The sequence below is a fragment of the Mesocricetus auratus genome, unplaced genomic scaffold, assembly GCF_017639785.1.
Source record: "Mesocricetus auratus isolate SY011 unplaced genomic scaffold, BCM_Maur_2.0 Super-Scaffold_100006, whole genome shotgun sequence".
In the NCBI taxonomy this organism is placed as follows: Eukaryota; Metazoa; Chordata; class Mammalia; order Rodentia; family Cricetidae; genus Mesocricetus; species Mesocricetus auratus.
Window position 1 is genome coordinate 51,224,375 of NW_024429190.1, and position 21,672 is coordinate 51,246,046.

The 21,672-nt window shown below is 38.2% G+C and overlaps 1 protein-coding gene across 2 annotated transcripts in view; it reads left to right on the forward strand.

Annotated features, from left to right (window-relative positions):
• The window catches only part of Slain2 (SLAIN motif family member 2), a 57,673-nt gene that overhangs the window by 18,621 nt on the left and 17,380 nt on the right, over window positions 1–21,672 (forward strand). For both annotated transcript variants that reach the window (XM_040747177.1, XM_040747178.1), the window contains exons 2-6: window positions 731–879; window positions 6,287–6,451; window positions 14,711–14,872; window positions 17,324–17,683; window positions 18,158–18,295. In XM_040747177.1, the coding sequence (XP_040603111.1) occupies window positions 731–879; window positions 6,287–6,451; window positions 14,711–14,872; window positions 17,324–17,683; window positions 18,158–18,295 (974 nt within the window). The remainder of the gene's footprint in view (window positions 1–730; window positions 880–6,286; window positions 6,452–14,710; window positions 14,873–17,323; window positions 17,684–18,157; window positions 18,296–21,672) is intronic.

Here is a 21,672-nt window from a genome sequence, read left to right on the forward strand (position 1 = left end):
TAATTTAATGAGAGTAAAATGTGAGAGAGCCAAAGCAAAATGTGTTACCTTTATAAATTCCTCTCAGTGCACAAACGATCCTCATTAACAGTCAAATATCCACATTTTTCACAAGGAACTACACATGAAATGATTGTTACAATCAGTGCAGTCTACAATGTTCTGAGGAAGAACTCCCGTGTAGAGATAAATATGCCACCGCCTCATCATTTTCCTTCTGTGTGCCTCTGCAGGAGCTTTCAAACATTGTCCCTTTCTTCTTTCCTAAAATCAAAGTAGTCTCACACATGGTTTATGGTAAATCATTAAAGATTTGAAATGCTGGTCTTCTCGGAAACAGCAGTGTTTGAGAAGACTACCCAGTAGGTACTACATGTGGCCGGGTAGATATGTGTTTGGTAAAAAGGGAAGTGGGGGCTGGAGCCCCTCCTGCTTCCCCGCTTGATTTAATGGCATGGTTATAATCAATTGTTGCCAAGCCAAGTGTTTCTTCATAGCTCTAATCACAGGAGAAAGGTAGAATTCATCTTGAGAATACCTCTTTTGGGTTCATTTTGTGGTTGAGGTTTGGGGTAATACTGCTTGCAGTGTCATTTTCTTGCACAGTGAGTAGCTGTGACTTTAAACATACCCATCACTTACCACCCTCTCTTTGAACCAGTACAGAAAGACTCTGCTTCATAGTCTTATGCTCAGTAACAAATGTTGCCCTTTTGTGTTTGTTTTCTAGGCTATACTCATCACCAAAGAAAAAACTCACGCCAATGCAGAAATCTGTTAGTCCGTTAGTTTGGTGCAGGCAAGTTTTGGATTACCCAAGTCCAGATGTGGAATGTGCTAAAAAGTCTCTTATCCACAAACTTGATCAAACTATGTCAGGTATGTCTATAATTTTACTTGTGAATTTATTCTTTTTCTTGGCCTGAATGAATATACACTGAATGTGCATGGTTGAGCAGGCAATCCTTGGCTTGATAGCTTTTCTGAATCTCACTGTATACCATCATGAAGGCTGGATACATGTAATAGCAGTTTTTAAAAGTCTTAGTCTCACCTCAACAGATTATGTCCATGAGATTATGAATTTTATTTTTTCTAATAATGAGCTAAAATGGTTTCTAAAATGAAAAATGTTTGTCTTGTGTCATCTAAAATCCTACGTACCACACTTTGGTAAATGGATTGTACTGAAAAATACAGGTGGAGACTCAAGAAGTACCAGCTCCTCACTCAAGAACTTGGTTATTTAGCTCCTGGGAGCTCAGATCCCTCATCCGATTGAGGAAATGACAATGTGTGTGAAAGAGCCTAGCATGGTTCTTGGCTCATAGACAGTGCCGCAGTGCCTGTTACTCCTCTCCCTTCCTTCTCAGGTGTTTCTTTCTTTTTGTACTTGATATTTTAAATTGCCTTTATACTCTTTTAACAGCATTCATTTACAGCTTATAAAATGTTTCATGGTTGTTTGTGTTATTTAATAAAATATTCTAGTGTGGGTAAAAACATAGGAAAATTGTCTTTGTATTTCTCTCTTTCCCCCCCATCCCCCCCCTCGGTTTTCTGAGACAGGGTTTCTTTGTGTAACAGCCCTGGCTGTCCTGGAACTCATATTCTGAGTTTGTTTTATTTTATTTTATTTTATTTTATTTTATTTTATTTTATTTGTTTTGTTTTGTTTTATTTTCCAGACAGGGTTTCTCTGTGGCTTTGCAGGCTGTCCTGGAACTAGCTCTTGTAGACCAGGCTAGTCTGGAACTCACAGAGATCTGCCTGCCTCTGTCTCCCCAGTGCTGGGATTACAGGTGTGAGCCACCACTGCCTGGCTCCCCACCCCCCCTTTTTTAGTGGGTTTTAAAAAAAGATTTATTTATGTATATGAGTGCTCTATTTGCATGTATGCTTGCATGACAAAGAGGTCATCAGAAAGAACAGGGCATCAGATCCCATTATAGATGGTTGGGAACCATCATGTGGTTGCTGCAAATTGAACTCAGGACCTCTGTCTGGAAGAGCAGCCAGTGCCATCTCTCCAGCCCTGTCTTGGTCTTTTTTAAAACTCATATTTATGAAATAGGAATTATAAAGCATGATGAGTTATTCTGAATAAGCTTTCTTTTTCTTTTTGTATGTATTTGTATTTGTATATGGTATTCATGAAGGTGTGTATACATATGTGTGTTGGTACAGGCCCATGTATATATGTGTGTATGTGTGAGTGTATGTATGTGCATGTGAAAGCTAAAGATTGACGTTGGGTTGGCTTAGTCAGGGTATCTGTTGTTGTGATAAAACCATGCCAAAAGCAGCTTGGGGAGGAAAGGGTTTCTTTCAGCTTGCAGTTCCCCATTACCAAGGGAAGTCAAGGCAAGAACCTGGAGGCAGGAGCTGATGTGTATGTAGGCCGTGGAGAAGCTGGCTTGCTGGCTTGTTCAGCCTTCTTTCTTACAGCACCTAGGAGAACCAGCCCAAGGGTAGCATCATCCATAGTGAGCTGGTTCCTTCCACATCAATCAGCACTCAAGAAAATGTATCACAAGCCAATCTGGTAGGGACACTTTGTCAACGGAGGTTCCCGATTCCAAACGACTTGAGCCTGTATCAAGTTGACCTAAAAGCCAGCCAGTGCATGTGTCTTCCTAAGTTGCTGTCCACCTTAGATTTTTGAGACACAGTTTCTCAATGAAACATAGAGCTCACTGATGCAGCTCTATTGGCTGGCCACAGCGCTCCAAGGATCTGCCTTTCTCCACCTGCTCCAGCACTGGCTTTGCAGATGTGTACTGCTGTGCTCAGGTTTTTGTGTGAGTGCTGGGGGGATCTGAACTCAGGTCCTTGTGCTTATAGACACTTAAAAATTACATAATCTTTGTGTATGAGTATATGAATAATATGTGTGCATGTGTAAGTGCCCACAGAGACTGGAAAAAGGCATCAGATCCTCTGGAACTCAAATTACAAATGGTTATGAGCCCCCATGTGGGTGCTAGGAACTGAGCCAGGGTTCTTTGCAAGAGCAGCGAATGTTCTTCTTAACCACAGAGCCATTCCTGCAGCCTGCAGGTCACTTGTTTTTAGTTATGATAGACATGTGTGTTCTTTGGTTGGACTTTAAGCTAAAAGTGTTCAAGAAAGCAGAGGGAAGACTAGGTGAACTGTTAACCTGGCATGCGATAAGAAATGGTTATTATGTGCAAATAACTTAAGGAAGTAATTACAGAGCTGCTGAATAATATTTGGTCTGTAATTAAGTGAAATAGATTGCTATAAATCTGTAGACAATCTGAAACAACTAAATTTTAGTCAGATGATATTATTATACATTCATTAAGAGTATTCTAGGAGGATGAGGAAATGAGTCAGTGGGTAAGAACATGTTCTGCAGCAATCATGAGGATTTGAGTTCAGATTCCCAGTACTCCTGCAAAAAGTTCAGCATACCATTCATGTATCTGAACTCAGAGCTGTGAGATAGAAACAGGAGGATTTCTGGGGTTTGTTGACTAGTATCAGGTTCAGTGAGAGACAAGTCTCAAAGGAGTAAGACAGAAAGGGGTAGGACATCCCTTATCTTTGTTAGCCCTCTACACATGCACACACACAGAAACAGCACCAGGCAGTTGTGAACAATATATGAATGGATGGGCAGAATTGTGTTTGAATATAATTTGATTTTCAAACAGGGAGTGACTTAGATTTGGCTTGCAAGCTATGATTCTCCAGATCATGATTTAAAACAGAGTGGGGACATTTGCCAGTTACTAACCACCAACCTAGACTTGTGGGATGAAAGCAAAGCTGCTGTATCTCAAAAATAGCAATTTTGAATGAAGGATTGTTTTATTATAACAAGGGTATTATAACAAGACTGAGAGAGCTGGGAGGTTAGTCTTATGTGTCTGCAATTCTTATATGTGCTGAAGTAGGAAGACTGAGTTCAAAGCCATCCTGAATTGTACATCAAGTTCTAAATAAGCCTGGGCTACAGTGAAATGAAACTTCTACATCCGTCACAGCTTCGTCCTGGGAACATAACTGACATTTACATGTGTGTTTAGGAACCCAAACTCTGGTCTTCATGTTTGTACAACAAACCCTTTACCTTCCAAGCCATCATCCCCCCAGTTTTTCTTTTGAGTTTTATTGTTTTGTCTTTTTTTTTCCTTATAAATGTCTGGCTTTAGCTTGGCTTATTTTTTTGCCAGCTTTTCTTTTCTTTTTTTCTCTCTGAGTTTTTAATGGAGACTTCATTGCAAAAGCCCAATTGAAGAATGGATAGCTGTGTCAAAATATGATTGTACAGAAAGGGAAGCCAGCAAAGAACCCCTCTGAAATAGGGGCCTTAATCTTTAAGATAAGGTAGGCTTACAAAAAAATCTTTATAGCAAGCCTCAAGACAGAAAGGGAAGGTAATGTTATATTCTGAGACTGACCTGGAAGAAGAGAAATTCTATTGCATCAGCTGGGAAGGACTTATAAGGTAAGAACTTTGTATAAAGTCAGAATTTATTTACCATCACGGGAAAGTTATGAATAATGAAAGGTATAAATGAGATGTGAAGAAATAAGACAGAAGAAAGCATCAGTAGTGATTTCTAGGCTTCACATTTGTTTGGCAGAACAGATGTGACCAGCTGTCTCAGTTACTTTCCTATTGCTGTGAAGAGGCACCGTGACCAAGGCAACTTACAAAAGATTTCATAGGAGGCTTCTTACAGTTCAGGAGGGTTTGTTAGCCTGTGACCATCATGGTGGGAACATGACAGCAGGCACAGTGGCCCAGGAGCAGAAACTAAGAGCTTACGTCTTACCTGAAAGTTGGAGGCAGAAAGAAAGATAACTGAAATGGTGTGGACTTTTGAAACCTCAAAGCCCACCCCCAGTGACACACCTCCAGCAAGGCCACACCTCCTAATCTTTCCTAAACAGTTCCACTAACTGGGGACCAGGTATTCAAACAGAGTATATAGAGACCATTCTCATTCAGACCACCGCACCAGTCTAAAAGAAGGAGAAGAAAGACCATGCGTTGGATTTGGTATGCTGACTGAAAGACATATTGAACACCATGGGGAGGTGTTCAGATTAAAGCTCAGAGGGAAACCCAGGATGGAAAACAAATACGAGTCTGGCATATTGATGTTCATCAGCGTTGTAAATGTTTGAGGCTTCACAGGAGTACTGCATGCTGGTGATTAGTAAGCAAGTAAGGCGTAATAAAGTAGAGGAGATGTGAACTAGCAGTTCACTTCTGCCCAGGTTGACATTCTGTCATCATGCTGCATAGTAAGTAGCACATAACAAGTATGCACAGAATGTGCCATCGCACACAGTAAGTACACAGTCACGTGATCTAATTAGGCAGAAAAAGTACACAGAAGACTCCTTCCCAAACCACTGTTCTGTCAGTAGGCAAACCAGAGCTTAAGCCATCTAATTTGTTTTCCTTTATTAATCTTTTCAATTTTAATGTCTGTCCCTTTTTCTTTTGTTCATCATGATTTTCTAGTCACTGTTTATTGCCTAGTCTAGTTCATTCCTCAGATTTTCTGCTACTTTTCCTCTGATATGATTGGGACACGGTGCTCTTTGCTCATAAAAAAAAAAATCCCTTATGGAGAGATGCCTTGCTCAGGCTAGACACGGTGTGTGTGTGTGTGTGTGTGTGTGTGTGTGTGTGTGTGTGTGTGTGTGTGTGCGCGCGCGCGCGCATGCGTGCAGTGAGATTCATTATATTTGTTGACTGGATTATATGCACCTTACTAGTAGCTACCACTGAAGAAAACTGTCTTAGCATCCCCCACCAACTATTAACTGCACAGAATCCCCAAAGAGGGCTGTGTCCCCCAAGACTCTCTTCTGTTCATGACAGGATGTTACAGCTAAATCTCATACAAAGCTCATGTAGCAGTCAAGAGTGCAGCAGCCATGTTAGCCTGGGAGTCAGCACGCTCACATCCCTCTGCTTCCAGCTCTTACGCTCTTTTCCACCCCTTCTTCCATGCCTCCTAAGCTTTGGGGATCGGTGATACAGATGTCCCATTTGTGGCTTAGCACTCATCAGTCAGCGTTTGGACCCGCTACAAGTCCAGTTACTGCTGGCTACTGTGAGAGGTCCTCTCCCAGAGCTAACAGCAGCAGTAGTCTACAGACATGAACATAGTGATATGAAAAGCGACTTAACGGGTACATCAGGTCCTGACTTCATGAATCTTTACTCAGAAACTTTTTGAAATGCTAACCTTTTCCTGGTTACTAAATTTGATTTTCTCTCTTTTCATTAATGCAGCTCTCAAGAGACAAAATTTATACAACAATCCTTTCAACTCTGTGAGTTATACAAGTCCTTATAGCCCAAATGCCAGTAGCCCTTACAGCAGCGGCTTCAACTCTCCATCCTCAACACCAGTGCGACCTCCTATAGTCAAGCAACTTATACTTCCTGGAAATTCAGGTGAGGAGTGGCTTTACCTAATGCTCCTACCTTAGAAAGGAGCAATTCATCCCAGGTTTAGGTTCATTTGATTTAGGAACCCATGAAACAGTAAGAGACTCTCTTGGATGTGCTGTTTTATAATAGTTCCTCTACTGAGCACAAAGGGCACCAAGGTAAGTCGGTGGCTGTGCATTCTCTCCATATCATTTTCTTTGTGCTGTATCTAAATCTGGTTTTTAAATTAGTATTTAAAATCTGGTTAAATTAAGCAGAACCAGAAACTTGATTCCGTTAACCAATAAAAACTCATTTACAGTCTGTTAGGGTTGTAAAATCTATAGACCTGTTAAGAGTTTTGGTAAGCATGGTAGTACAGTTAAATCATAGCATATGATTTAATATAACGAATGTGCGCATGGCCCATTTGTGCCAAGAGCAATAGGTGCTGTAATAGACATGAGGAGGACAGACTGCTGTGGCTTGTGCATCTGTTCTGTTCTTGTTCTGCTGCGGACACTTTTCTTGCGTAGCTTACTCTTCTCTGTCACTCATCACGTCACTCTTATTGCCCTCTTTTATAACACTAAGTGTAACTTCCCTCAAAACTGTGCGGTATATTTGTGGGTGTATGCATGTGTGTGCACTGCATGGGGAGTCCACAGGTTGACATCAGGTGTCTCTTTCATTTTCCACCTTACTTTTGAAATAAAGTCTGACCAGTTTTGTAATAGGTTTCTGAGCTCCAGAAACTCACCTGTCTGTCAACCCTTTGTGCTCATTTATAGACTCTGCTGCTCTTAGGTGGTATATTCACCAATAAGATCTGACCTCTAACCTCTAAGAGACAACCAAGGGCAACAACAGTTGCTTTGGGAGTCACTTGAATTACCCTAACCAACCATTCGAAAGGAAGTTTCTTGTACCTGGTACTGGGATTTTGATAGTCTTTGGTTCCTATGGGGAGCACTGTTAGCCCAAGTGGCATAACTTCCTTTAAGCTATCCTATCTATATATGCATGTACATATATATATGTAAGTAATATATATAATTTTAGGTAAGTATAAGATAATAGGATTCCTTGAGGCTTATCAAACAACCTTGGTGTTGTCTGTCCTCCCTTTCTTCTGTATTGATGTCCCGCCCCATTCCTAGTTAGAGCTCCTCCTCCCCATTTTTCTGTTTCCCTCTTTGTATCATTTGTTATTCCCATCTCTAGAACTCCCCCAACCCATGGTTCCTTTATACTTTACTGATTTTTCTCAGTGACTCCATGTTTATATAATCACATCTGAAGATTTGGAGCCAGCTATGGCACATGGGAAAACATGTACCATTTGTCACTCAGAGTCTGAGTTACCTCACTCAATATGTAATCTTTTCTAGGACCATGTATTTACCTGCAAATTTCATTTTTTATAGCTGTAATCAACTGTATATATGCACCACATGTTCATTATCAGCTGAAGGACATTTAAGTTGTTTCATTTCCTGGCTCTTGTGTGTAGGGCAGCAATGAACATGGTTGAGAAAGTTTCTGCAGAGTAAAGTGTTAACTGCTTTGGGCATAGGCCAAGGAATGATAAGGCTAAATCATATAGTAGATTTATTTTTAGTTTTTTGAGGATTCTCCATATTGATTTTCAAAATGGCTGCACCTGTAAATTTACATTCCCACCAACAGTGACTGAGGATTCCTCTTTCTCCACGATTTTGCCTGGATTTGTTATGTTTTGTTGATTTTAGTCATTCTGAATGGGGTAAGATGAAATCTCAAACTTGCTTTAAATTTGTCTTTCCCTAATTGCTAAGGATAATGAATACTTTTTGAGATATTGTTTAGTATTTTTATTTCTTCTATTGTGAATACTCTGTTCAGATGCCTAGCCCATGTTTTAATTGGGTCATTTATTTCCTTCATTCTGATTTTTGAGTTCTTTGTGTATCCTGAATATTTAATCTTCTGTCTTGAATGATTGGCAAAGATTCTTTCCCATTCTGTGGGGTTCGTATTGATTTGTTTTTCTTAGCTGTGCTAATTTCTTTTGTTGAGGTTTGTTTGCTTGTTTGTTTTGTTTTTTGAAACAGGCTCTCTATGCAGCCCTGGCTGTCCTGGACCTCATTATTTAAAACAGGCTGGCCTCGAACTCAGAGATCCACTTGCTTCTGCCTCCCACGTCCTGGGATTAAAGGCATGTGTCACAATGCCCAGCCTACTTTTAGTTTTATAAGGTCCCACTTGTCAGTTGTTGGCCTTCATTGCTGGACAGAAGGGTCCTGTACAAAAAGTTCTTTCCTACACTTGTATCTTGTAGCATATCGCCTATGTTTTCTTCTATCAGTTTTAGTATTGCGGGTTTCCAATTGAGGTCTTTGATCTACTTCTAACTAGTTTTTGTATGGGATGATAGATACAGGTCTACTTTCATTCTTCTGTGTCCAGACATCTTGTTTTCCCATCATCACTTGTTAAAAGATGCTGTCTCTTCTTCAGCGTGTGTGTTTTCCTCTTTGTCAAATATCAGCTGGCTGTTGTTATGAGTAGTCATGTTTGAATCTTCTATTTTATTCTGTTGGTCTGCACATCTGGTTTGTAGCATATTGTTTTTATTATTTTTATTATAGCTCTACTGTATCTTGAAGTTTGGGATAGCAACCCATTCAGTATTACTCTTTCATTCAGGATTGGCTTTGGCTATCCAGGGTCTTTCTGATTCTATATGAATTTTAGGATGGTTTCTTCTTTCTGTGAAGGATGTTGTGGGTATTTTGATTGGTATTGTATTACTGAATGTGTAAATTCCTTCTAGTAGGAGAGCTGTTTTCACCATATTAATTTTACTGATTCATGAACACAGTGTCTTTCCATTTTCTAGTGTCTTTCTCAATTTCATTCACAAATTTGAAGTTTTTGTTGTGGAAGTTTGTCACTTCCTTGGATAGGTTTATTCCAAGATATTGTTTTAATGTAAATGGGAGTGTTTCCATGACCTCTTTCTTAATATGTTGTTTGTCGCTATATAGAAAGGCTACTCCTCTTTATAAATTTATTGTGTAACTGGTCAGTTTGCTGAAATTGTTAATTGTAGAAGTTTTCTGCTCAAAATTTTTTGATCTCTTATATACAATATCGTATTATCTGCAAATAAAGATATATTTAACTTCTTATTTGTATCACTCTAATTTTCTTCTCTTGCCTTACTGCTCTGGCTAGTCCTTCCACCACTATATTAAAAAGGAGTGAGGATAAACGAACAGCCCTGACTCATTCCTGATTTTGATGGGATTACTTCAGGTTTGTCTCCATTTATGATAATGTTGGCTTCATGTTTGTCATATATATCCCTTAGTCACGAGGTATGTCCCTTCCAGGCCTACGTTCTTTAGGACTTTCTTCATGAAAGCATGTTGATTTTTGTCTAAGGCCTTTTCTGCATCTACTGGGATCATCATGTGACTTTTGCCTTTAACTCCATTTATATTAGTTACACATATGTTGAGCCATCCTTGAATTTCTGGATGAAGCCAACATGATCATGGTGATGACTTCCATGATATGTGTCTATATTTGGTTTGCTGGTAGTGTTTTATTGAGTTTTGCATCTATGTTCGTCAGGGATATTGATTGGTCTGTACTTTTTGCTTTTGTTGTGTCTTTCTTGGTTTGAGTGTTAAGAGTAATACCAGCTTCATGGAACAAATTTGGAGTGATCCTTCTACTTACACATATATTCTAATAATTTAAGAAGTATTCATTGTTGTTCTTTATACGTTTGGTAGAATTCTGATGTGACTTCACCTAGACCGGACTGTTTTTAGTTGGAAAGTACTTTATTACCATTTCAGTCTCCTCCTTTGTTAGGGGTTTGTTTAAGTTGGTGATATCTTCTTGGTTTAACTTTGGTAGTTTTGGTGAATCAAGAATTTATCCATTGCTTTCAGATTTTTCCAACTTAATTAATGAAGTACATGCTTTTAAAGTATCCCCTTATAATAATCTGTATTTCTTTTTTTTTTTTTTTCAAGGAAGCCCACCAACACCAAACATGATGTTGGTAAATAAGATTACCTAACACCTGTTGCATTTCGGCTTCTTTTTTTTTTTAATTTAGGTTAGAAACAATCTTGTTTCACATGTCAATCCCAACTTCCTCTCCCTTCCCTTCCGCCCCCCTCTCTCCCCACCAGGTCCCCCAGTCCCCCACCCAATCTCCAGTCTGATCTCCATGGAGGGTAAGGCTCTCCATGGTGGATCTCCAATAACTGTCATTTCATTCAGGGCAGGGCCTAGGCCCTCCTCCAAGAGTCCCAGCTGAGAGAGCCTCCCATATTGTGGCATGGGCACTCAAAATCTATTTGTACGCCAGGGATAAATACTACCCAAGGCCCCATAGATTACCTAAGCCTCCTCACTGACACCCACATTCAGGGGGCCTGGGTCAGTCCCATGCTTTCCACACAGCCATCAATCTGGAGTCCAAGAGTTCCTCTTTGTTCAGGTCAACTGTCTCTGTGGGTTAAACCAACCCATTCTTAACTCCTTTGCCCATCAGTTCTCTCTTTCTGACACTGGGTTCCAGGAGTTCAGTTCAGTGTTTGTCTGTGGGTATCTGCCTATGCTTTCATCATTCGCTGGATGAAGGTTCTGTTTCCTAGACTCTCTGGCAATGGGATTGTATGCTGACACTCCCCTGATTCATGTCTAAAATCCATAAATGAATGAGTACATACCATGTTTCTCTTTTTGTGACTGGTTTACCTCACTCAGTATGGTTTCTTCTAGTGCTTTCCATATACCTGCAAATTTCAAGATTCCATTGTTTTTTTTCCGCTGAGTAGTACTCCATTGTGTAAATGTACCACATTTCTCTATCCACTCTTCAGTTGAGGGGCATCTAGGTTGCTTCCAGGTTCTGGCTATTACAAATAATGCTGCTATGAACATAGTGGAACAGAATGTGTATCTTTTGGGTATATGCCTAAGAGTGGAATTGCTGTGTTTTTGTATTGTCTCCTTCCCATCATTTCTTCCTGTGGGTGCAGAAGGATTCTCTTCCTCCCCTGGTAGGTATGTGACCCCTTTCCAGTAGGTGGGAGCAGGTCCAATACCCTAGTGGCTTTCCTCTTGCGTGGATGGAGGCTGTCCTAGAATCGGGACCTTAGCAAATTCTGGGTAGGCTGGACCCTCGCCTCGCCTGTCCTGTGAGTGGAAACTGGGACTTGGAAGCTGGCAGTCCCTGGGCAGGCTGAATCCCATAGGTGTGGGATCTGGATCCGCTGTGCTCAGTCCTCAGGTCTCCAGTGTTAATAATGTGTATTTCTTTGGTGTCATGTTTCCCTGTCCCTTTTTGATTCTGTTAATCTGACTCCTCCCTCTTCCCTCTCCCTCCATCCCTCCCTCTGTATTCTCTCTCTCTGATTAGTTAGACCAAGGGGCCATAATATGTCTTCTAAAAGAATCAGCTCTTAGATTCATTGATCCTTTGTATTATTTTCTTTGTTTCTATTTCTTTGGTTTTTATTATTTCATGCCATCTGCTGGGTTTGATTTGGTTTCCCGTGGGTTGTTTTTTTTTTTTTTTTTTTTTAGGCTACATCATTAAGACATTTATTTATTCTCTTTAATGTAGACATTTCTTAGGATTACTTTTAATGTGTCACAGAACTTTTGTTGTATTATGTTTCCATTTTCATTTAATTCCAGGGATATTTTTTTCCCATTGATCTATTCATCATCCAGTAAGGAGTTCTTTATGCCATGGAAATTTTTTCTTTAGGTTTTGTCTAGTTAGAATTGTCTATGCTCCCTATATCTATATGAATACATCTTTTCTTAATTTTAGAAAGTTCTCCTCTATGATCTTGTTAAATCTGGTTTATGTCACTGATCCTGAGATTCTCCTCCCTCACCTGTGCCTATAATTGAAAGGTTTGGTCTTTTGATGATGCCCCACATTTCCTGCATGTTCCTTCTCTATGCTTGTAAAAAAAATTCATATTCTGTACTTATTTTTTCCAGATCCTCTTCTTTAGGTCCTGATTGATATTCTGTCTTTTGCCTGATCCATTTCTATTTGTAAGGCTTTCCCCAGAGTTTTCTAATTGGAATATTGAGATTTTCAATTTCATTTTCATTTTAGCTTGTGTTCTCTTGAATGTTTCTGTCTTTGTTAAAGTTCAGTTTTCAAATCCTGAATTATCTTTGTCATTTCATACAGCTGTGTATTTTCTTCTGTTATTGTTTTCCTCTTGGAGATCAATCAAGTGTTTGTGTCTTTTTTTAAATTCTTCTAATCCTTTGATAAAGTTTATGATTATCCTTTTAAATTCTGTGTCTTGGGATTCACCTAGGAAGCTCTCATTAGAGAACACTTACATAGTTTTAGTGAGTTTGAAGGAAGACACGCTGTCTTGTATTTGCAATTTGCGTAGAGCATGACTTCTTTTTTTGTTTTTGTGTCTGATGTGATAATCTGGCCAATGCAGGAGATGTGTTAGGTTAGGTAACGGTGATGGATGAGCTGTTTAATTGACCTTGCAAAGATGGTCTCCAAACCATGGGTCTGGAACCAGGGCTTTTTGCGTGTGGAAATGGCAGCAGGCAGAGGGAAGGATGGGAGAGGAAAGGAGGTCAAAGGTGGCTCTCCAGAAAGTAGGTCACTGATCTGGAAGTAGGCCCATGGTGTGGAGATCCCTACAGACAGAAGGGTAAAGATGGTGGGGGCGGGGAGAGTAGGGAAGGGATGCGGCTACTTACTCAAAAAGATGGTTCCTAGACAAAGAGGGCTCTCAGGCGGGTCTGAAACTATGCTTGTGGGGAGTTGACTATAATGGTGAAAATTTTTGGAAAACTAGATGTACATGATACAGTACATGCCTGTAGTCCTAGCTCTTGGGAGGCTGAGGCAGGAGGATTGGAAGTTTGAGGCTAGCCTAGGCTGCATAGTGAGTTCAAAGACTGTTTATATTACAAAGTAGAACCCTGTCTTTAAAAAAGAAAAAAAAAAGCTGCAGGGCTGGAGAAATGCTAAGCAGTTAAGACTGCTCTTCCAGAGGACCCTTATTCAATCCTCGACACCCATATGACGGCTCACAGCTGTTTGTAACTCCAGTTCCAGGGGACCCTACACCCTCCCCTAGACATACACGAAGGCAAAACACCAATGCACATAGAATACAAATAAATAACTAACAAGAAAAATTTAAAAGCTACAAACTATGGTAGCTAAATGGAAATCAGTCTGTATTAGACTCATTAGTGAGAGTGTTGAGCTTTTATTGTTTCTTCAGAGAGACAGGTCACCATGAAAAGTGCTCCTGAAAAGCATGCTAGGTTCCTGCCAGCATGCATTCCCTGTCCTACGCAGCTCTCTGTCCTCCTCTTGGTCTAGATGATAGAGTACTTTTTAAAAATCTGCTCATTTTCTTGCTACCATCTCTTGTACTTCACGACCAAACACCAGAACATCCTGGATTCCCATTTCTAATTCGGTAAGCATGATACCATGTAGCACAAATTAATCTAGTGTTCTTTTTTAGGTTGGTTCTTAAATGTCTAAGAAATCTACTTTTCTCAAATTAGTTTTGTTGTTTAGGAAAATTAATTTCTTCTCGAAGGAAAAGATTATTGTGATAGTAACTGAATTTGAGAAGAGAAAGCACTGCATCATTTTCTTACAGAATGGTTTCCCTGAGTTTCTTGTAAAAGATGAAAGCCTCTAGCCCAGTGGTTCCCAACCTGTGGATTGTGACCACTTTGAGCAGCGTTTCTCAACTTACAGGTTTCGACTCTTTCATGGGGGTCTCCTAAGACCATTAGAAAACATGGATATTTACATTACAATTTATAACAGTAGCAAAATTACAGTTATGAAGTAGCAATGAAACTGATTTTTGGTTGGGGTCACCACAACATGAGGAACTGTATGTATTAAAGGCTCTCAGCATTAGGAAGGATGAGAACCACTGATGTAACCTATAGTTACATCAGTGCCTTTAACCAGTGCTTTGCAGGCACTGGTTAAAAGCATAGTTGTTTTGTGAGAAATGCGGTGAGTTATACTTAAAAGATGTTTTGTATTTGTGACAAAGTATGTAAAGGAGTCTAAGTAACCATTCTCCCTAATGAGGTCAGTTTCTAATTTCATTTTAGAATTTTGTATATGTAAATGATAGAATAAAAACTGAATCAAAGGATGTAATTAATTTGGCTACTTGCAACAGTTGTTTAACTCAGTTTTTCTCTTACCAAGGTTTGATGTGTTTTCCTTTTCTAAAGGTAACTTCAAAAGTTCATCAGATAGAAATCCTCCACTCAGCCCTCAATCCTCTATAGATAGTGAGTTAAGTGCTTCAGAGTTAGATGAAGATTCAATCGGATCCAACTATAAACTAAACGATGTAACTGATGTGCAGATTCTAGCCCGGATGCAGGAAGAAAGTAAGTTTTAATTGTTACTATACAAGTTTGTTGTATATATTAAATTTATTGCATTGCATATATTTTAAAGTAAGAAAAAGTGTAAGATGGTGAAAGTATAAATGTTGAGGTAGATGTTTCAGAGACTAATGCCACGTATGTATTTGCTTTTAAATTTTATTTTATATAAGACAACTTTGCAATAGGAAGGACACAGAAAGGCTTATTTGGCTCTGCTCCTATGAATGGTATTTTTAACCTGTACAGTTTATATTGACTCTTTTTGTTTGTTTGTTTGTTTTTGTTGTTGCTGTTGTTTTTGTCTTTTGTTTTCTTTTTGTTTTTCAATACATTGTTTCTTTGTGGCTTTGGAGGCTGTGCTGGAACTAGCTCTTGTAGACTAGGCTGGTCTCAAATTCAGAGATTCGCCTGCTTCTGCCTCCTGAGTGCTGGGATTAAAGGTACCGCCTGGCTGTACTGACTCTTGGCATTGTAATTATTACTGTTATTGTATATCTTTTAGTGTGTATTTAATGGCCCCTAAGGGAGCCTTTTTACCTTTAAATTTACTCCCCCATGGAACTGTAATACCATATTTATACTCTATACCTGTCTGAGTACTGTAAGAACCCCAAACTGCTATGATATCTAATGTCTTTGTTGTCTCTGGCACCCCCAAAGTATACATAAACAATAAGTTTTCATACTTTTTGAGGATGTATACCCTGGCTCTCTTTGAATGAAAGAAGGTAATTGAGCGCGATAAACTATAATGTGATCCCTGTAACCTTTTCAGTGAATTAGATGTCAAGAGTCTGGACAGTGGCTGAGCATCTGGAGTTGCTACAACTTTAAGAGCTTTTGGTTGCATCTGCATGCATGATGTGTCTTGTCAAATATGATGTAAGCTTTATTAACTGTAGCATTGGGGAAACTGCAGAATGTTTCTTACTCTCCTGAATCATTTCCACTTTAGTATGACCTCCCCTAGAAAAAAAGGAAGTGCTTCATGCTACCTTAACTCATGAGCCCAAACGCTAATGACACGACAAAGTTTTCTTTCATTTTATGTCTCTCCTCACTGAGTCAGCGGTGGAGTCATTAAGAGGCTGGAAAGAGAATGCTGCCTAATTCCATACCATAGAATAAACTCGGTTTTTATTTTGGATGCTGATTTCTGTGGAGAGCTCAGCAAGCTATTTATTTACTGAAGCTTTGATGCTGTGTTTTGGTAACAAATAGAAATTTTAACTTTATTGTAAGACATTCACACACACAAATATTTATTGTCCTAGTAAATGCACTTGCTTTTAATCTCAGCACTTGGGAGGCAGAGGCAGGTGGATCTTGTGAGTTCAAGACCAGCCTGGTCTACAAGAGCTAGTTCCAGGACAGCCTCCAAAGTCACAAAGAAACCCTGTGTGGAAAAAAAAAAAAGTTGTTACCAAACATACATGTTACCTACTTGAAAACATCTTCCTTCCCTCCTTTTTCATTTTTACACCATGGCTCTTTTTAAGATTTGTATGTAGCAGTTAAAAATTAGAATAACATATTTGGTTAATTATATACCTGGTCAAGTGTCTTAGTTTTTACAGTGAGAAGTGCAAAATTCTATGGTGATTGTGATATGCTTAAAGCTCTCCTTTGTTACTGGAGAGGATGCATTGGGCTCTGACTTCCATTTCTAAAGCAATGCTCTCTATTGCTTTGCTTGCTTTCTTACTGCTGTCTGCTGTAGCTAGACCATAAGTAACCCAGTTACTACTGCACTTCCCAGACCTCCAGGGCTACATGAACCTAGAAGTTCTAGGGATTTGGAGGGTTACTTGTTCTTTATTTTGTAGTTTGTGGAGATTCACCCCATGTGTGCTCTTCACTGAACTACTTCTCCAGGGATTTGTGGCCTTAAAAGATGCCCGAGATCTCACCCCTTAGGTAGCAGTTTCTGTGCATAAAGAAATGACATACGGTCTGATTCTGACTGTAAGATCCCTTCTAGTGGGTGCCAGTGTAGCTAGCAGGGCTTGCTGATGCTGTGCTTAGATTTCTTCCTCTCCCTTTATAACTGCAAAGGTTTGTTTGCTAGCTAATATACTCTGTTTACTGCCTACATAATAGTTCTTCCCTCAGTGTTTCTTCCATCCAAGTGTGGGTTTCTGTGTTTAGAGTAAAGCTGGGTTTTTGTTAGTTGGTTTTAATTTATGACTTTACCTTATTACTTAGACTCCAGATTCAAGAAGTTTTGAGATTAAACAAATACTACATTTTTATTCAGTTTAAAAATAACTTTGAGATGTGGTTTATACATCTTTACTTACAAGGATGTCTAGAAGTAGAAATGGAATATTTCTTTGTACTTTATACCCTAAGTTGAATTTCTCAGTAGTAATCATTTACTTGAATTTTTAAAAATATTTAAATGTTTGAAAATACAATCAAAGAAATAAATAATGCTATCATTGTTGTTAGGTCTCCGGCAAGAATATGCAGCCACCACCTCTCGGCGAAGTTCTGGTTCATCTTGCAATTCTACGAGGCGGGGCACTTTTAGTGATCAAGAACTGGATGCACAGAGCTTGGATGATGAAGATGATAGTATGCACCATGCAGTGTACCCTGCTGTTAACAGGTTTTCTCCATCACCACGCAATTCACCCCGACCATCTCCTAAGCAGTCACCTCGAAATTCACCTCGTTCGCGATCTCCTGCCCGGGGAATAGAATACAGTAGAGTGTCCCCACAGCCTATGATTAGCCGTTTGCAGCAACCTCGCCTTTCCCTCCAAGGCCATCCCACAGATTTACAGACGAGCAATGTGAAAAATGAAGGTAAAACAGCAGAGTTTGAGGAATAAGATGTCAATATTTTAGTGTAAAAGGAATGTATTATTCCCCAAATATTTTTTAATTTCAAGAAGTCATGTTTACCATTTTATTCATGCAGACATGAGGAAAAAGTAAATTTAACCTTATTAAACTAAGTTACTAATGTGATTCCCAAGCCAAACTACAGGGCTAAGTGAACATGGGGATTTTTATGGGAATTTGTTTTATTTTACTCATGGAGTGGCCTTTATTTCTGTAGATTTGATTCTGTAACTTATAGTTTCTTTAAGGGTGTTGTTATTTCATCCATTTACAGCCTCTGGGTTTTGTTGTTTTCTTTTTCTTTTTTTACATTTCCTGTTACTTCTACAATATACAGAAAAATGTTTAAATATATCATTTTAAAGTATACTTAATATCTGAGAAAATAGTTTTATTTTTTATTATTACTATTTATTTAAAATCTCATTTTTGTAGAAAAACTTAGACGCAGTCTTCCCAACCTATCCCGAACATCCAACACGCAAGTTGACTCAGTGAAAAGCAGTAGAAGTGACTCCAATTTTCAAGTGCCAAATGGAGGAATACCTCGAATGCAACCTCAGGCTTCAGCCAGTAAGTCCATTACTTACACTTTGAAATGCCTTTCAGGAACAGAAAATGAAAATTGTATACAAACTGATTTTGTGCTGAATAACTATATTAAACCATTGCTACAATATGATTCTGAATGGCCAGCAAGGTGGCTCAGCCGGTAAAGGCACTTGTTGGCAAGCCAGCAAGCTGAGTTAGATACCTGGAACTCACATGGTAGAAAAGGAAAGCTGATGTGGAACCTCCTCACCTGTGCCACAGTAGATGCGGCACTCCCTACCTGCCAGTAACTAAATACAGATTTTTAAATAAAAAGTAGAGTGAAACTAAAAGATAATATTGGAATAAAATTTAAAAATTGCCTCTTCATAAAATATTTAATTCTAACCAGTTTTTATAATTACACAACACTCTCCAAAGATCATCTTTGTTTTGTTTTCTGTCTTTTAGTTTTGAGACAGGGTCTCTCTGAATAGCCTTGGCTGTTCTGGAACTCACAATGTAGATCAGGCTGGCTTTGAATTCACAGATCCTCCTGTCTCTGCCCCCTACATGATGGGATTAAAGGTGTGTACCACCACTTCCAGTTAAGGTCGTCATTAATATATAATACTGTATAATATAAGGCTCTTAAGGAATGTATGTATTGTGCTACCATAGAAATGCTTGTATTTAACATAATTCTTGTCACAAAACAAAAAGTTAAGCATTTATTACAAATAGGTATTGAATACAATTTTTTAAAAGATTTATTTATTTATTTATTTATTACACATACAGTGTTCTGCCAGAAGAGGGCACCAGATTGAATTGTAGATGGTTGTGAGTCACCATGTGGTTGCTGGGAATTGAACTCAAGACCTCTGGAAGAGCAGTCAGTGCTCTTAACCTCTGAGCCATCTCTCCAGCCCCATGAATACAAAATTTTTAAGTCTGTTTTTCAAAGGGATTGGCTTTGCTTTTATTTTTATAGAAGTAGGCAATCGCTATCCAAGTTTATGTCTTATAAAATAGATTTTCTTTAAAAAATCTTCCTTTTTAACCTTTCTAGAGCTAGAGGAATAGCTTATTGATAATAATTGATGAGTGTGTATGATACCCTGGATTTTATTCCCAATGCCACAGAAGTCAAACAAAATTAAAGTTTATTACTAAATATTTTAGGCCATATCATATCATAATAAAAGTAGTTGGCAGGTTAGTGTTCAAATTGTGTTGATCCAGCTCAAGAATGTGTAGTCCCCTGTAGAGACTTGTCATATCCATGGTTTATTACTAAGGCACAGAAATATCATACAGAAATATTTCTTTTTTTCTGAGTTTGAGACTACAATTTAAAGCACTCTGGAAAATTGTTGCTTAAGATTTATATACCTTATTCTACTGGGCACATGTTAAATTTTTTTGTACAAATAAGTGTTTATATTCCACTTGCTGAAGAGCTGGCACTTTTTTTTTTAAGTGTTACAATACTCATTGTGGCAATAATAATTGGTGTAGGAAACATAAATTGACAAAACTTTAAAGATGAATTTAAAAGTAGAATTTGACCTTTGTTATTTTTGAAATAGAGAATTATAGGTTTTATGTCTTTAAACCCACAAGTTAATTTGAGATATGAAAACTTCTTGTTTCTGGGTGCTTACCCCTCAGATACTTGCCTTATACCAAAAATTTCAGGTTAATGTGGCATGAAATAGAGTTTTAAGTAATTCATAACCCTCATAGACATTACAGCCATGCTTTTACAGCATCTCTACACAGAGTTGAAACATTTGTACTTTACCTTCAAGCATGCTGTCGTATTTAGTTTAATTACTAAGATCTGGATTTTTAAAAATTCTACAAACAGCCTCTTGTGTGATAATACCTCTACCCTCCTCTCATTACTTGAACTATTTTAGCATCCTAAAACTTTATGACAATGAACAGATAGATTGGGAACCTTGGACTAAAATACTATATCTTTTAACAGATATCAGTAGTAAAATGTATGTTAAAGTTCTTTATCATTACCTGCCTTCTCTAGCAATAAAATTGCCATTTTATAGTCACATTATTATCCTAGAATTGTTTTTCATTTCTTCCTAGTAGTTGATAATTAGGAAAAAGGCTTATGGAAACATAATTGTTTTCTGGATATTAGTTTATTATATGGAAAATATATGTGCAGTTTTACAAAGTTGCAGTTCACCATTTGATAGAAATTATATAGGTGGAAGAGTTGGATCATCATCCTTTTAAAAACTGTATTTACTGGCTGGGTAGTGGTGGTGCATGCCTTAAATCTCAGCACTCGGGAGGCAGAGGCAGGTGGATCTCTGAGTTTGAAACCAGCCTGGTCTACAAAGTGAGTTCCAGATCAACCAGGACTACACAGAGAAACCCTGTCTTGAAAAACAACAACAACAAAAGACTGTATATACTTGTTCTGTCTTGCATTTACAGCTACAGTAATGCCTACTTATAATTAAAAATGTCCATGAAAGCCCTACACAAATGTATTTGGAAAATAGAAATCCCAGAATATTAACAAGCTTAAAACTCAATTTTAAGTATGCTCTATAGAATATAGATTTTTGTTTAAAGTTAATATATCACAAATTTTTAAAAGTTACGTATTTTTTGGTTTTCATATATTTTTAATAAAACATGAAATTGTGCTTTATATAGTTATATAATATGAAAAATTATAATTTTTACTTTAATATATACTATCAAAGTAGATTTAAAAGTATATGTAAAAGTACTATAATAGTTTTTATGTAATTTATATAAGGAATTGGTACATTTCACTATAAACTTAAGTTATTAGTCTCACATGTTTCATTTTGTTTTAAGTAATTCTTCCTTCAGCTATGGATGGTAAAGCTTCGGGTCTCACTTGCTGGTGTGCATGAAGCTAACTTTGCAAGGCTGCTGGTTTCTACCCACTGGGCCACTTCTTTTGCCTTGTCACTATGCCAGTCACTCTTCTCATATGCTTGTTTGCTGTGGCTGCTTTATTGTGGGTGCTGGCGTTCAAATATGGGTATTATGATGGTGCTAATATATTATCAACTTTTACAGTTGTAAAATGTGAGTAACTTAAAAAGTTTAAGAAAACCAGAGCATTTTCTCAGTTTCTTCAACTGAAGGGATAGGTGTTATCAGAATTTTTCAAAAGGACAATAACTTGCTTCCTAACATTCCCATTGTATGGCCTTAAGTTTAGAAAAATAGAGGAATTACTGGCTTATAAGTGAGGAAAAGGAATAGATGAGAACATCAAGACAAATTTTTATATTCAAGTATGATTATTATTTTATAATGTCTAAGGTATTTTATATGTATTATAGCATTTGAGCTTCATAAATACACATTTATTTTTGTAGAGTAGGGTTCTGTGTAGTCAAGTT